A 16750-nucleotide genomic window follows, 5' to 3' on the forward strand; every position below is an offset into this window, starting at 1 on the left:
AGTAGAAATGTCCACAATAGCCAAGCTATGGAAAGAGCCTAGATGTCCATCAACAAATGAATGGATAAAGAAGATGTGGTATACAGATACAATGGAATACTATGCAGCCATCAAAAAATCCCAGAAATCTTGCCATATGATATGGTTGGAACTAGAGGGTATTATGCTAAGCAAAATAAGTCAATCAGAGAATGACAATTATCATATGATCTCTCTGATATAAGAAATTTGAGAGGCAGGGAGGGGGGTTGTGGGTGGAAGGGAGGGAAAAACGAAACAACATGGGACCAGGGAGGGAGACAAAGCATAAGAGACTCTTAATCTCGGAAAACAAACTGAGGGTTGCTGGAGGGGAGGGGAGTAGGAGCAATGGGGTGGCTGGGCGATGGACACTAGGGAGGGTACGTGCTATGGTGAGTCCTGTAAATTGTGTAAGACTGATGATTCACAGACCTATATCCCTGAAACAAATATATTAAATTAAAAATTTTAAAAAATAAATAAATAAATGGGCAGAGGTGGGGCACCTGGGTAGCTCAGTCAGTTAAGTGTTCAGCTCTTGATTTCAGCTCATGGATCTCAGGGTTATGAGACTGAGCCCCATACTGGGTTCCACACTGGTCATGGTGCCTACTTAAGATTCTCCCTCTCCCTCTGCCTTGCTGTTTACAATAGCCCAGATATGGAAGCAACCCAAGTGTCCACTGATACACAAATGGATAAAGATGTGATACAAAAGAGTGTGGTATATATGTATATTTATATATATACATAGTGGAATATTACTCATAAAATCTTACCATTTATGACAACATGGATGGACCTAATAGGTATTATGCTAAGTGAAGTAAGTCAGATGGGAAAAAATAAATACCATATGATTTCACTTACATGTGGTATCCGAAAAAACAAAACAAACAAACAAACAAACACAGAGAACAACTTGTAGCTGCCAAAAGGGAAGTGGATGGGTGGGTGGATGGGCAAAATAGGTGAAAGGACTTTAAGAAGAAACTTCCAATTACAAAATAAATAAGTCACAGAGATTAAAAGTACATTAAAAAGCACAGAAAACACAGTCAATAATATTATAACAACACTGTATGGTGTCAGGTGGTGACTACACTTATTGTGGTGAGCAGTGAGTAATGTACAGAATTGTCAAATCACTATGTTGCACACCTGAAACTAATAAATAAACATTCTTGGTCAACTACATTACAAAAATTTTTTTAAATGAGAAAAAAAGCTGTGGTATATATATATATACACACACAATCGAATGTTATTCAGGCATTAAAAAAAGGAAACCTGCCATTTGTGATAACATGGATGAACCTTTAAGGCATTATGCTAAGTAAAATCAGAGAAAGACAAATAATACAGGATTTGCCTAGACATAGAATCTTAAAAAAACAAAAACAAAAACAAAAACCTTGAGGTCCTTGGGTGGCTCAATCGGTTCAGCGTCTGCCTTCAATACAGATCATGATCCCAGGGTCCTGGAAACCTGCCTGCATTGAGCTTCCTGCTCTGGAAAGAGTCCGCTTCTCCCTCTGCCCTTCCCGCTGCTCATGCTCTCATGCTCTCTCTCAAATGAATAAATAAAATCTTTTTAAAAATAAAATTTAAAAAAATTTAAAAAAAACAAAACTCATAGAAAAAGAGATCAGACTTTTGATTACCAAAGGCAGAGTAGGGGGAGGAAAAATTGGAAGAAGGCAAAGGGTACAAACTTCCAGTTAGATAATAACCAGTACAGATGTGTGTTACGTGATGACTACAGCTAACATGGCTGTATGATACACAGAAAAGTTCAAGTAAATCCTGGGAGTTCTCATCACAAGAAAATTCTCCCCCCCTTTTTTTTTCTTTTTATTGTGCCTATATGAAAAGATGGATGTTAACTGACCCACTGTGGTATTCACCAGGTTATTAGGTTAAGACAATCTGTCTTTGGCTCAGGTAAGGCTCAGGTGATGATCCCAGAGTCCTGGGATCAAGCCCCATTTTAGGCTCCCTGCTTCTCCCTCTCCCGCAGCAGCTACCCCTGCTTGCTCTCTTTCTCTCTTTTTCTTGTCAAATAAATAAATAAAATCTTAAAAAAAAAAAACCCAACCTTCGTCACATGCAAATCAAGCCATCATGCTATATCCCTTCACAGTCCCCCGGATTTCTGTTCAAGGATCCCTAGGTTAAGAATCTCCAATGACAGCTGTGGTTGTGATGAGTTTAGCATAAGGTACAATTGTCAAAAATCACTATGGGGGCACCTGGGTGGCTCAGTGGATTAAAGCCTCTGCCTTCGGCTCAGGTCATGATCCCAAGATCCTGGGATCGAGCCCCACATCGGGCTCTCTGCTCAGTGGGGAGCCTGCTTCTCTCTCTCTCTCTCTCTCTCTCTCTCTGCCTGTGTCTCTGCCTACTTATGTTCTCTGTCAAATAAATAAATAAAATCTTTAAAAAAAAACCCTTATGTTGTACACCTGAAACTACTGTGACATCGTATCAACCATACTTCAACTTAAAAAAAAAAAAAAAAGGTTAAAAAGGGGCACATGGGTGGCTCAGTTGGTTTAAGTGTCTGCCTTAAACCTGAGATCAAGGGACCTGAGATCAAGCCCACATCCAGCTCTCTGCTCAGAAGGGAGTCTGCTTCTCCCTCTCCCTCTGCCTGCAGCTCTCCCTGCTTGTGCTCACTCTCGCTCTTCAAATAAATGGAATCTTTAAGTAAAAAAGGTCAAAAAATTTTTAAACAAAATAGGAATTACAGCTGATTTTAAAAAGAAAAAAAGAAAAGGAAAAAAGCCTCTACTCTAAATTCAATGTTACCTGGGTAACCTCCTATTCTCTAAATAGACTCTCCCTAAGTCCTGGAATTTAAACACCATCTATATACAGATGATGAAAAAATTTATATATGTATATCCAATCTTTCTCAAGAACTCCACTCTTGCAGCCAAATGCTCACTTACTGTCTCCACTTGGATGTCACCACCAAGATCCATAAAATGCACCCCCTGATGGTTTCCCCTTATACTAACACAAAAAGCAAAATTCCATGAACGCCTTGAATGAACCGGCTCCTCTCCGAACTCTTCCCATACTATTCTCCTCACCATTAACCTGCCACCCCCAGTGACCACCTGCCAGCCAAACTGGTGCCTTGCTCTTCTCTGTATGGGCCAACACATTTCCCAGCTCAAAAACTTTGTACTTCCCCTTCTGCTACTGGGGACTCACTCCCAGTTCTTTGCCAGGCTGGCTGGACCCCATCCTTCAAACCTTGGCTCAACCATCTGGTCTTTGCTGGCCACTTACCTACCTAGAGAACTTTTCCAACTCCTACTCCCATTGCACTACTTACTTTCAATCCCACCAACCTTTTTTCCTTTCCTTCAGAAGCACTTACAGTAATCTATAATTATCTTGTTTCCTGTTTTTAAAGATTTTATTTACTTATTAGAGAGAGAGAGAGAGAAAGCACAAGCAGGGGAAGAGGAAGAGGGAGAAGCAGGCTCTTCATTAAGCCAGATGCCGGGCTTGATTCCAGGACTCTGGGATCATGACCTGGGCCAAAAGCAGATGCCCAACCTACAGAGCCACCCAGACGTCGGTTTCCTTGTTTGTAGCTCGTGTCCTCGCTAGACCATAAGTGCCGTGCTCCACTGTCCACTGCAGTATTCCCAGTGCCTGAGATAGTGTCTGGCACTTTCGGAGCCTCAATAAATGAATAAACGATAAGTGGTCCTTCACTCTAACACAGGGATGTTTGTTCTAAAGTTTCTCCCTGGGTGAACTTTTGGTATGTGGTAGCACTGAATAGGGGTATGAAAGGATCCCCCTTTATTAAACCTCCGGACACCACATCCAACAGCAACAGGCCAAACAAACCCCAGAATTCCATGGGTTTCCTATTTTGACCCAGCAAAAGATAAAATATTTAGAATGTTTTATCTTAGAAATAAAAGGACCACAGGCTTTCACCAAGTGGTGTTGCTGAGCAGACAAGGAAATGCAGGCCACAGAACAAGGGCCTGATGCTTAATCCTGAAACAGTAGAGACCTGGACTTTCCATTCCCAAAAAGAAAACCCAGAATATGCTTCCATTGCCTGCTGATGTGATCCCAACCCAGTCAAGTTTCCAGGTACTAAACTATTTCCAGATGCCTACTGGAGATTTCCATCTGAGTTCCATGTGCACTTCAGATTCCTACTTGGGACTGAATTCTGTCCTTCCCCTCCCTCTTAAAGCAGCTGCTGCTCTTCCCCCTTCTGCACTCCCCTTCCCAGAGAAATGACACTATCATCTACCATCAGCCTCGATAGGAAAGACATCCCGACCCTCACTCAGTCCCTAAATTCAATCGGTTACACTGCCTCCTGAACAGCTTTGGATCTATTCTCCGTTCTTCACGGCACTGCCCCTGACCTGATCGATGCCTAACCAACCCGCTGACATGAATTTCTCTATCTCCAACTCTTCGGGGGATGGCTCTTCCCCTGGAGAAGGCACCACTACTGCTTGCGCGGAGGACCCTCGGTCTCCGCGCACAGCCCTGCTGGCTCACACCTGGCGAAGCCGCTGGAGCGGCCTGGTCCTCGGGCTCCCCGACCCGTACCTTGGCAGGGTTGGTCAAGACCTCCTTCATGTACTCGGCTACAGTGATGGGGCCAGTTGCCTTGATTTTGTATATAAGGTGCCGCAGCATTGGTGTCACCTGGTTTTCTGCCGGCTCTCCCCCGGAGCTGAAGTATTTCCCTCTCCAGAGACCGGGAAGAACTACGAAAAACAAGTAAACGGGACCACGAAAACATCTTAGTATTCCCAAGTGCAAGCAGCCCGAGCGCTTTCGAAGCTGCTGCGCCGACTCTTAAGCTCGCCCGAAGCACGGAAAGCCGACTCCCGGCCCGACCGCCGCACGCCTATGAGGCGCCGGCAAGCACGCGCAGTGCCCACGGCCACACAGGCGCTCTAGGTCTGAGGCTGGACTCGGCTGCCGCTCCGAGCGCCTCAAGCGGCCCCCAACTGAGGAAGGCGCCTCAGGCGCTTCCCCCCACAGGCGGAGCTCCGGCGTGGCGAACGCTTACCCGCGCGAGTAGCCGCGCACAGCGGCCCCAGGCCGCCGCTCCTAGCAAGAAGGCTCATGCCGCACCTCACACTACGCTGCCCGGGGCGGGGCGGAGTGGTGAAGCCATTTCCGGGGGGAGGACACGCCCCTGCCAGAAGTACGTCACCCCGCAAAGCGGAAGGAGACTGTGGGCCGTCTGCGCGTGCTTTGCTAGTGATGGCGGCCTCCAAGAAACCTTTGGAGTTCCACGCCAAGCGGCCCTGGCGGGGAGAGGAGGCGGTAGAAGATCCGGACGAGGACAGCGAGGAGGATCAGGATGAAGCCGAGAATGGGTTCTCTCTGGAGGAAGTATTACGGCTCGGAGGCACCAAGGTAATGGCCTCGGACTCGCGGACAAGGGGACAGATGCGCGAGGGGTGGTTTCACTAGTGGCCCCGCTGCGGGAGTGTGGGAGAGCGTCCTGCACCCAGATCCCAGCTTCGAAGTGTGCGCTGTGCGCTACCCGCTCTTCTTTGCCACAGCTTTTCACACGGGAAGAGTCCTTTGGAATTGAACGTTTTTATGGCGTGGCCTTTGTTAGGACCCTCTCATTTCACTGATTCATAACTGGCACTCCATGAGGTCGGCGAAGACTGACCTTTCGGGGTCCTGACGTCGTGGCATCAGAGTTCCGAACTCCAGTATTGTTGGAATCTTAATTTCTGTTCTCATGCAGAACACGCACATGTTTACGCTCTAGAAGCCCTCTGCTCTCGTGGAACGTTCTACGTAAGGGGAACAATCAGTAATCAGACTTCAGAATATTGTGTATCAGATGCTGAGCGGTGCCACGGGGAAGAAAACAAGATAATCAGTGTGAAAGGCGTAATAGTTTTAAATGAGGTTATTGGGGAAATCATCATTGAGATGTCTAGGAAGAAAACTGTAGGAAAGAAAGCGAGCCATCTGTGAGCAACAAAAATGTCAGTGTAGCTGAGGCAGAATGAGGTAAAGGGAGAGTAATAAATGACGTCAGAGGTAAAATATAGGTCTTCCTCTGAGTTTGATGCAAAACCTTAGAAGATCTGGAGCAAATACGTGATGGAATTTAGCTTACTTTTTTTAGCACGTGTTTTGAGACTGGGGGTGGGGAGAGCGGTAGGGGCAAGAGAAATGCAGTTTACAGGGGCAGAATCACAGTTTGCACTATACTTGTGTTGTATTTACTTTTTGAATAGGCGATATTTCACATACTACAAAAAAGTTCTTTTAAAAAAGTTCTTTCACGGGCGCCTGGGTGGCTCAGTGGGTTAAGCCTCTGCCTTCGGCTCAGGTCATGATCTCGGGGTCCTGGGATCGAGCCCCGCATCGGGCTCTCTGCTCAGCAGGGAGCCTGCTTCCCTCTCTTTCTCTGCCTGCCTCTCAGTCTACTTGTGATCTCTCTCTGTAAAATGAATAAATAAAATCTTAAAAAAAAAAAAGTTCTTTCACTTTTGATGAAAAGTCTTCTTTCCCACTTTATCTCTAGCCATGCAATTACTAGCCAAAGCAAGTATTTTTGTGTCTTTTGTATCTTCCAAACAAACATACACCTGTGTTATTTTTTACACAAAGGGTACTGTACTGTATAATATTTTGTGTATACTTTTTCTTGCTGTCTTAAAGATTCTTCCATAACATTATATAAAGTTATGTCATTGGTTTTATGCCTGCATAAATCATTGTTTTAATCTAGTCAGCCATTTATTGTGGATGTTTAGGTTGTCAGTCTTTTGCTATTTTAATGCTGCAGTAAATGACCTTGAAATTAGATCTTTTCCCATATTTGTGAACATATATATAATCTAAATTGATAGAAATGGAACTGCTGGATCAAAGGATGTGTGTCTTGTATTTTGATTTGAAGGTAACAAGTTGCCCTCCATAGAGGTGCTAGTTTACGTTTCCATCAGCCACGTAAGAAAGTGCCTCTTCCTCCCACCATCTCCCCAACAACACCTGTCAGTTTTATCTTTTTTATCTGACAGATTAGAAAATGGATGCATCATGGTTTTAATTTGGATTTTTCTTAATGTCCATGAAGTTGAGCACCTTTTCACATTTTTAAAAAATCACTTTTCCCTTGTGAACCTTTTGTTTATATACTTTGCAGATCTTTGGGTTATCACTTCCTTAACTGATATGTAGGAACTTTCATATTAAATATTAAGCCCAATTACTCTGATGTCAACTGACATCAGAGACAACTGCCAGTATTTTTTTTTTCCAATTTACTATTTGTCTTGACTTTTGTATGTTTTTTCGTCTGAGAGAATGACAGTTTTACCCATCTTTACCTTTAAGGTCCTGCATTTTATGTCATTCCGAAAGGTTTTCTTTACTCTGAAATTATTTTAATTATGGTGGACATTCTCCTATTACAGCTTTTTTTTCCACATGTGAATAGTGGAGAATTTACATGGTGGTTGGGTGGGAGCCCAGGCAATATCATGGTAATTGAATTTAATTGATTTTAAAGATGCAGATTTCATGGTGCCTGGGTGGCTCAGTGGGTTAAGCCTCTGCCTTCCTGCTCAGGTCATGATCTCAGGTTCCTGAGATAGAGCCCTGCATCCGCATCCACATCCAGGGCTCTCTGCTCAGCAGGGGTCCTGCTTCCCCTGTCTCTCTGCCTGCCTCTCTGCCTACTTATAATCTCTCTCTGTCAAATAAAGTCTTTAAAAAAAAAAAAATAAAGATATAGATATTTCAAATTAACTTTTGAAGTTTTTCTAAACTTTGGATTTATAATTTATTTTTAACTTTCTTATGTTTTAATGCAGCAAGATTACCTTATGCTGGCTACTTTGGATGAAAATGAGGAAGTGGTGGATGGAGGCAAAAAAGGAGCAATCGATGACCTTCAGCAAGGTGAACTGAAAGCATTTATCCAAAATCTTAGTTTGGCCAAGTATGCAAAAGCTTTCTTAGTTGAAGAAGATGAACCAGCTAAAAAAGAAAATGCCAGCAAAAAAGAAGCAAGAGTATCTCAAGTAGATAATAAAAAGCAAAATGCAGCACAAAGTGAAAGGACATCACTCGGTAAGGTGAAAAATAAGAAGAAGCCAGAACAACATTCTGATGAGAACACCAGTGTCACCCCAAAAGTTAAGAAAGATAAACAACAGGATATCTTTGAATTTTTTGAGAGACAAACATTGTTACTCAAACCTGGAGGCAAATGGTATGATCTAGAGTACAGCAATGAATATTCTTTGGAACCCCAGCCTCAGGATGTTGTGTCTAAGTACAAAACCTTGGCTCAGAAACTGTATGAGCATGAAATCAACTTATTCAAAAACAAGACAAATAACCAGAAGGGAGCTTCTTCTACCTGGATGAAGACAATTGTGTCATCGGGGACACTAGGGGACAGGATGGCAGCCATGATTCTTCTTATTCAGGATGATGCTATTCACACACTCCAATTTGTAGAAACTCTTGTGAACCTTGTGAAAAAGAAGGGTAGCAAACAGCAGTGCCTCATGGCTTTGGATACTTTCAAAGAATTACTCATTACAGACCTTTTGCCAGACAGCCGGAAGCTACGGATTTTCAGCCAACATCCCTTCGACAAACTAGAACAGTTGGCCAGTGGCAACAGGGACTCAAGAGATAGAAGGCTAATATTATGGTATTTTGAACACCAGCTGAAACACCTGGTGGCTGAATTCGTGCAGGTCTTAGAAACTTTAAGTCATGATTCATTAGTAGCCACTAAAACTCGAGCTCTTATTGTAGCTCATGAGCTTCTTTGTAATAAACCTGAGGAAGAAAAGGCTCTTCTTGTGCAGGTGGTAAATAAACTGGGAGATCCTCAGAACAGAATAGCCACGAAAGCCTCCCATCTGTTAGAGACATTGCTCTGTAAGCACCCCAATATGAAAGGAGTTGTATGTGGCGAAGTAGAAAGGCTGCTCTTTCGCTCAAATATCAGCTCCAAAGCACAGTATTATGCAATTTGCTTTTTAAATCAAATGGTCCTTTCCCATGAAGAAAGTGAATTAGCTAACAAGTTAATTACTCTCTATTTTTGTTTTTTTCGGACTTGTATCAAGAAAAAAAATATTGAATCAAAAATGCTTAGTGCCCTTTTAACAGGAGTAAATAGAGCATATCCTTATGCCCAGACTGGTGATGACAAAGTGAGGGAGCAGGTCGACACACTCTTTAAAGTGCTGCATGTTGTGAATTTTAATACCAGTGTACAAGCTTTAATGTTGCTTTTCCAAGTAATGAATTCTCAGCAGACAATATCAGATCGATACTATGCAGCATTATATAGGTAAGTACATACCACTTCAATAGGTGACTGTGAGGAATAACATGATTTAATAATAATGTGATTTAATACACAACACCTGTGGTGCCCCTCTGTGGGGCAAGAAATTTAGAAAACTGGATCACCAACTTTGAGTAAGTTATTAATCTTTGTTTTCCGTTGGAAAACTATGTTACATGTCTTACGTACATCATTTTTTTTTAAAAGATTTTATTTATTTATTTATTTATTTATTTGACAGACAGAGATCACAGGCAGGCAGAGAGGGGGAAGCAGGCTTCTTGCTGAGCAGAGAGCCCGATGTGGGGCTCGATCCCAGGACCTTGGGATCATGACCTGAGCCAAAGGCAGAGGCTTTAACCCACTGAGCCATCCAGGTGCCCTAGCATACATACATTATTTTTTGTTGTTGTTTTGAGAACTTGTTAAAATACAGAAAAATATCCTTCCCCAAGAAAGCATCTGTATCCTGCCACCTAATATTTCAAATTCAGCATTCTGCTGTATGTTCTAAATCTTACAAATATTAAAAAATTAGAACTGTAGATACAATTGAAGTTTCCTTCACTCTCTTCCCCCTGACTCACATCCTCAGTCCTATATTTCTTCCCCCTGAACTTCACACAGCCATTTAGTAATTCATTCAGCAGCAGTTTTTTGGGTGCCATCTATATGCTGGACACTTCGAGGTATCTGCATATAGCACTGAACAAAATTCCCACACCTAGAGGTGCTTACATTCATTTTGAGGAGGACAGATGGCAAACAAGAAAATCTCTTAGGGTTAGAGTTGCATTTTGGGAGTTTTTTAAATTATTGGGATTAAGATTTTGTTCACTGAATTTTGTAGTTGTCCTGATACATAACCTATTGAGGGGTGATATTTTGAGTAGCACTTTGGAACTATTTAAGTATGCCAATAAACTATATATTCCCTTCTTACTCATTTTAATGATTTACATAACATACCTTATGACAAATATAATGTACTGATATCCTGAACTTAAGCCACGGTGCCTGGATTTGAGTCCTAGCCATTAGTTTGCTTTATAACTTTGGACAAATTATTTAATCCTCTTTAAAATGGTAAATATGATTAATCCCATTTTACTGTGGCCGGTTTGTCTATAAAATGAAGGGGAATGCACCTATCCTGTAGGGTTATTTTTACAATTACAAAACTTCCCAAGGTTCCATAGCTAAAAAATGACAAAACTGGGACTTATTACTGAGTTCATGTATATGTTAACCCATGTAAGTGCTCTGCAGCTGTTGGCTGCTGTTATTAATATTACTCAGATGAATAGCTTAAGTTTATTCCTGTTAACACTTCTCTGATCTGTGAGGTACAGTAATTTGTACAAAATCAGACAGACATGACAAGGCCAAGTTAGGCAGCAAATCCAGGTCTGCGGGCTTTGGGAGTTCATGTCTCATGCTGCTGACTGCACTGATACACCAAAAAGAAAGTTTTCATAAGAGTCCTTTCCATAACTCTTTAGAGTACAGTTTTCTTGAGTAGTGGCTACTTTAGTTTGGAAGGAGTTCCAGAGCTGAAAATTTAGAGGTTTGGGGATCTTAGAGTTTTGGGGTTTTGTTTTGTTTTGTTTTTGTAATATAACTTTTGATGGTCATAAGAACTTTTTGGACAATGTTTGGAATCAGTTTTTGGTCTATCTGAGGAGTACATGCTTAAGTTCTTTAAATTATTGCTTGCCAAGAACTCTCACAGATGGATTTCCTCAAATGGCATCTAAGCCTTCTTGTAGTATTTCTTTTGGTTTTATTAAGAATCATTTAAACAAAATTTTCTGTAATATTATTTGAAAGATAAAGGAAACGTGATTTGGTTTACAAAAATATGATTTATCAAAAATTTCAAGAAGGTGTTCTCTGTCAAATGGTGGGGACACCTATCTAAATTCTCAAATGTTTTAAAAATGAGTTGCAAAATGGATGAAAATGTTGAATATTTTAAATGTGAAGACAGAAAATTGAATATCAAATATTGAATAATATAGGATGATAAGTCAATATCACCAGAGTTATGGAACTAACAAATGGAGGAGAGTGGGTCCATTTCCATATGGAAATGCTTCACAGGGTTACATATTTCCGTTTCTAGTATTAATGGGAGAATGTTAATAGAAGTGCTTAGAATAAGAAGTAGTATTGCACATGAATTTTGTGTTAATTTTGGATATCCTAATGTCTAGAGGGCAAAAGCAGCTGGAGCATCTCTAGAATGGAATGACTAGGATAAAGAGAAATTTTTAAAACTATGTTCAATTCTCTACATGTGTGTTCATTAGAATTATGTGGAAGCCTCTGGTCCCCCAGCTACGGGGTAAGAACTCTGGTCCAGTCCACTACTTTCATAGGTCAGTTTTCATTATTTGGTTTTGGATTAGCCTTTCATATGAGGTTCTAGATCTGTATAAAAATTATGCTGGAGAATGGAAAACCCCTGAAAAAGAAAAGAAACTACCAAAAAAGGTCATTCTCCTGTGATATTCCCACTCTCCCCCAAGATCATCATTCTGTCTGTTTTGGTCATTGACTTCCATTTTACATCTTAGGTCTGTTGATCTAAAAATAAACAGGAAGATTATCCCTAAGATGAGGTTAGCAGTTGCCTTTACTACTGATTGTAGAGATATTTTATGAATAAGCTTTTGATCTTATTTTTGTTTTACAGGAAGATGTTGGATCCAGGATTGATGATGTGTTCTAAACAAGCCATGTTTCTTAATCTTGTCTACAAATCTCTGAAAGCTGACATCGTATTGCGCAGGGTGAAGGCTTTTGTGAAGAGGTTACTTCAAGTTACTTGTGAACAGATGCCACCATTCATATGTGGAGCTTTATACCTTGTGTCTGAGATCCTTAAAGCAAAACCAGGTTTAAGAAGTCAGCTAGACGATCATCCGGTATATCTTACAACTGCTTTTTAAATCGAGTGGGTTCTGAAATGTATTGGTATTTTTCTTCTTTGCTTCAATGACAGTAACTTATTTAGTTCTCTGGAGCATGAACATGTGTGTGTCCTGGAGTTGGACAGACCTGAATTTTAGTCCCAGGTGTACAATTTTACTAGGTGGGCATGTTACTTGACCCCTTTACTCATAGTAAACTGTACTACACTATAATTGTATGAGGTAGTTATAGTTACAGAGCTAGTGAATCTCTTAAACCTGTTTCCTTAGTTGTGAAATGGACATAGTAGCACCTCCTCCATTGGTTTATTTATATAATACATCAGAAATTTGAGGGCTGAATGTTTTCATGTAAAAAAGTGCCAAAGTCTTAGGGAAATTGTGGCTCAAAACTCAATTCTCTTAATTTAGAAAAAAGAAGGTGGTGTGTCACCAATCATCAATTTGATTGCTGGAATTTTCTCATGTTTCACCATTATAGCAACAAGTGGGTCTTCAAAACTGCCTCATATAACTGAATACAGACTTCCAGTTGATTAATGCAGATTTATTAAACCATGGTTTTAGGAGTCTGATGAAGAGAATTTTATTGACATAGAAGATGATGAAGACACAGAAAAATTCACCGATGCAGATAAAGAAACAGATCCAGTAAAAAAAGCTGAGACAGAAGGAACTCTGTCAGACAGTGCTATGGAAACAAAAAAATCAGAGTCTGCTTCTTGGGTGCACTTCGATAATTTGAAAGGTGAGTTTCTTAAATCTTTCAGTTGTTCTTTCGAACTTTTAAACAGGAATTAGATTCTCCTTTGGTCTTTTATTATTTTAAGATTTAGGTTTTTTTAGTAATCTGTACCTAGTGTGGGGCTTGAACTCACAAGCCTGAAGATCAAAATTTATATGCTCTACTGATGGCCCCCAGCCAGGGCCCCCACTTTGATCTCAATAGAAATTAACATTATACCATTTTAGAAGTCCTCCATATTTTTTTTTTTTAAATAGAGCTTTTATAACCAGATGTATTCAGGAACTTAGAAGTAAATTTTTAATATAGGGAATTATTTGTCTACTTATTAAACGTATTACGTATTAAACTTCTAAAACGTTACATGTTTTAAAGTAATTTTAATCTTAGAAATTAAAGTAGATACCTTTCGGAAATGCAGCCTCTTCATTTGAGCTGTAAAGAAAAGCACACTAATAAACCTTGGGGATCAAGAAATGTGCCAGATCCATTTCTTCAAACTTATTGTGGAACTCTTGGTCAACTTACTTCATCTCCCAAAACTTCAGTTTGCCTGTGAAGTATAAAAGAGAAGTATGGTAGCATCCAGGAAAAATCCATCAATTTCCCTGAAGACTAAACTGAGAATAGTCCTTTACAAGGATGATGAACACATGCATTGTGAAGTAGACAGTTTGTTGTAATGTGTTCTGAAAATTCTTCAAAGATAACATAAAACTTGTTCCAAGTGAGAATTATTCCTGGACATAATTTAATAATAAATATTAAGTGCATTTAAAGTTCTAAAATAATTTAGACCTATTTAATCTTCAGGCTCATTGCCATTTTAACCCTTATAACCTAATTGACCCAGATTTGGGCACCTTTTGTTACCTGGTTTATTCAGTAGCAAATACTATCATCAGTACCATATCTAATTCTTGTTGGGGCTTGGAATGTTTAGGTAGGATGCCTGGCTAAGAATGTTCAAAATTATAATTCTGTTACATATTTATATCTATATATGTATATATATAATTTTATAGTTATTGGTTACAACATTAATGGTGGTGGTTTTAGTGAACTCGGGCTGGGAATAAAACATTTAAGAAATGGTATTTTTTCTTTGTTCTCAGGTGGCAAACAGTTAAGCACATACGATCCATTCAGTAGAAACCCTTTGTTCTGTGGAGCTGAAAATACAAGTCTTTGGGAACTCAAAAAGGTAATGTTTTAAAGGTATCTGAAATGGTGATTTTTCATGAAATGAAAAAATGCTTTAAAAATTAAAGGTAATTTTAAATTGTCTTTTAATTCATTAGTACTTTGTATTTGTCCTCATGGATTTAACAGCTTGAAATTTCCATTTTTTCCATATTTAGACATTAGTTAAGTGGCAGAGGAAGCAATTTGAAGAATGTCACCCAACTATAATGCTTTATAACCCATATTTCTGTAGCATTTGATAAACATTAAATTTACGCATTTATACATATTCACATGTAGCAAACCTTAAATAATGTGGATGCAAAGTAAGAATGTTATACATGGCTATAAATAAATTTTGCTTTATGCATTAGATCTCCCCGAGAAGTTTTGTGATGATAGAATTATTTGCAAATAAAATTACTTTTTAAATGCATTAGAGGAACTCATATTTCCAATAAACTTTCTGTGTTATCTTTGGAAAAGCAAGTAAGTGTCTTACCACACAGACTCCTGTGAGTCTTTGATACCTTTTCAATGAGTCTGCAGGGTCACAGCTACTTTCATTGTGATATCAAGGCACATTATTTGCCTTTGTCACTCTGTTGACAGTGGAACTGATGATATTCAAGAAATGATAGCTAAGGAATGCCTGGGTGGCTCAGTAGGTTAAAGCCTCTGCCTTCGGCTCAGGTCATGATCCCGGGATCCTGGGATCAAGCCCCGCATTGGGCTCTCTGCTCCATGGGGAGCCTGCTTCCTCCTCTCTCTCTGCCTGCCTCTCTGCCTACTTGTGATCTCTGTCAAATAAATAAATAAAATCTTTAAAAAATAAAAAAATAAAAAGAAATGATAGCTAAAACTGCTAGTGTCTTAGTACAGATAAGGACAGTAGCCATTATATTCTTCACTGCCACGTACCTTCAGGAAAAAAAAGCCAGTATCTTATAAAAATGATGAAATAGGAAAAATTAGTAATTATCTTGACTCTAAAGTACATGGCTTTTTCATAGTCTTTGTGCATCTCCAGCAAAAATCCATAACGTACTTCTGCTGTATACCTAAGTATGAGGTTGTCTTGTGTCTTGGGAAAAGTACCTGTGTAGTTGGTTGTAAACTCAGCTGCTTTTTTTCATAAAGACTGGTTGATAGGTAGACTGGTTGTTCAGATTTAGGTATTTGGGAGACATTTTCTTGAAAGTGAATGAACTGAATCTTTAATTTGATGCAAAACAGCTAACAGTATTTGTTGTCAATGATAAAATTCAAGCTTTTAAGCAAAGTAAACATTTCAAGATTTTGTAACCACTACCTTGAATTTGATACTTTCTCAATATATAAAAACTTATGTTTTTTTTGTTTTTTTTTAAGATTTTATTTATTTATTTGACAGAGAGCTAGAGAACACAGTAGGGGAGCAGCAGGGAGAGGGAGAAGCAGGCTTTCCGCCAAGCAGGGAGCCAATGCGGGGCTGGATCCCAAGACCCTGGGATCATGTCCTGAGCCAAAGCTAGCCCCTTAGCTACTGAGCCACCCAGGCGCCCTATAAAAATTTTTCTGATAAAATCAGTGGTGATACTAACAGTATGACTTTTGTGCTAATGCAACCAGCATGTGGAAGAACTGCATAACTTACTGAATCAGTATTTTCCAAATGCCTAAATGCACAGTATTACAAAGTCATGGTAAAAGATTTATTCATAGTAGACCAATTAATTTTGAGTAGCAAGTACCAAAAGCTGATGTGGTTTCAGATTCCATATTGCAACTAATCTTCAGTTAGGGTGTAGTATCAAAGAAGAAATTTCACAATTATGTGAAAGGTTATCCGTTAACCCTCCTATTCCCAACACTATATCTGTTTGAGCAAGATTGTCTTTTTATACTTCCAACTAAAAAGTAACAGGGAATACAGAAGCATGTATGAGAATTCATTGTCTTCTGTTAAGCGAGACATGAAATAGATTTACAAAACTGAAATTATCCTACTCTTTTCCTAATGCTTATATGTTTTGAAAAAATATTTTTCATAAAATGTTTGTGTTAATATATAATAGGCTCGTTGTTATTTTAAAATTGACTGTAAATAATTGTTTCAAAATTTCCTATTGTGGATGCCTGGCTGGCTCAGTCAGAAGAGCATGGGACTCTTGCCCAGGGGATTATGAGTTTAAGCCCCACAGTGGGTATAGAGATTACTTAGATAAATAAAAACTGAAGAGAAAATTTTTGTTGTAATTTCTAATAAGGTAAATATCAATAGATATATCCCACTTAAACTTTGGAAGCTCTTAAAGTCTTGATTTTTATTTTAAAGATTTTATTTATTTATTTGACAAAGACACAATAAGAAAAGGAACACAAGCGGGGGGAATGGGAGAGGGAGAAGCAGCCCTCCTGCTGAGCAAGGACCCCCCCCCCGCCCCCACCCAATGTGGGGCTGGATCCCAGAACCGTGGAATCATGACCTGAGCCCATGGCAGACGTTTAATGACTGAGCCACCCAGGCAC

At 39.8% G+C, this 16750-nt stretch overlaps 3 protein-coding genes across 7 annotated transcripts in view; 1 reads left to right on the top strand and 2 right to left on the bottom strand.

Annotated features, from left to right (window-relative positions):
• Positions 1-5818, bottom strand: part of NDUFAF7 (NADH:ubiquinone oxidoreductase complex assembly factor 7) — a 23879-nt gene extending 18061 nt beyond the window's left edge. For 2 of the 3 annotated variants that reach the window (XR_004287966.1, XM_032352962.1), the window contains exons 1-2: positions 5093-5217; positions 4624-4784 (exon numbers count right to left, since the gene is read on the bottom strand). Coding sequence is in view for 2 of the 3 variants with exons in the window: in XM_032352962.1 (XP_032208853.1) it covers positions 4624-4784; positions 5093-5150 (219 nt within the window). In the remaining variant the exon portion in view is untranslated. Of the gene's footprint in view, positions 1-4623; positions 4785-5092; positions 5218-5710 lie in introns of those variants that run through there. The other variant, XM_032352963.1, reaches the window with a different exon arrangement.
• Positions 5231-16750, top strand: part of CEBPZ (CCAAT enhancer binding protein zeta) — a 21065-nt gene continuing 9545 nt past the window's right edge. The window contains exons 1-5 of one of the 2 annotated variants that reach the window (XM_032352955.1): positions 5231-5445; positions 7875-9376; positions 12072-12303; positions 12877-13057; positions 14170-14258. In XM_032352955.1, the coding sequence (XP_032208846.1) occupies positions 5290-5445; positions 7875-9376; positions 12072-12303; positions 12877-13057; positions 14170-14258 (2160 nt within the window). In that variant the 5' untranslated portion in view covers positions 5231-5289. Of the gene's footprint in view, positions 5446-6061; positions 6147-7874; positions 9377-12071; positions 12304-12876; positions 13058-14169; positions 14259-16750 lie in introns of those variants that run through there. The other variant, XM_032352956.1, reaches the window with a different exon arrangement.
• The window catches only part of CEBPZOS (CEBPZ opposite strand), a 22597-nt gene continuing 14248 nt past the window's right edge, over positions 8402-16750 (bottom strand). The window contains exons 4-6 of one of the 2 annotated variants that reach the window (XR_004287967.1): positions 13583-13607; positions 13461-13489; positions 8402-8540 (exon numbers count right to left, since the gene is read on the bottom strand). The gene's annotated coding sequence lies outside the window, so the exon portion shown is untranslated. Of the gene's footprint in view, positions 8541-13460; positions 13507-13582; positions 13608-16750 lie in introns of both variants that reach the window. The other variant, XR_004287968.1, reaches the window with a different exon arrangement.

This window comes from Mustela erminea, chromosome 7 (genome assembly GCF_009829155.1).
Source record: "Mustela erminea isolate mMusErm1 chromosome 7, mMusErm1.Pri, whole genome shotgun sequence".
NCBI classification, from domain to species: Eukaryota; Metazoa; Chordata; class Mammalia; order Carnivora; family Mustelidae; genus Mustela; species Mustela erminea.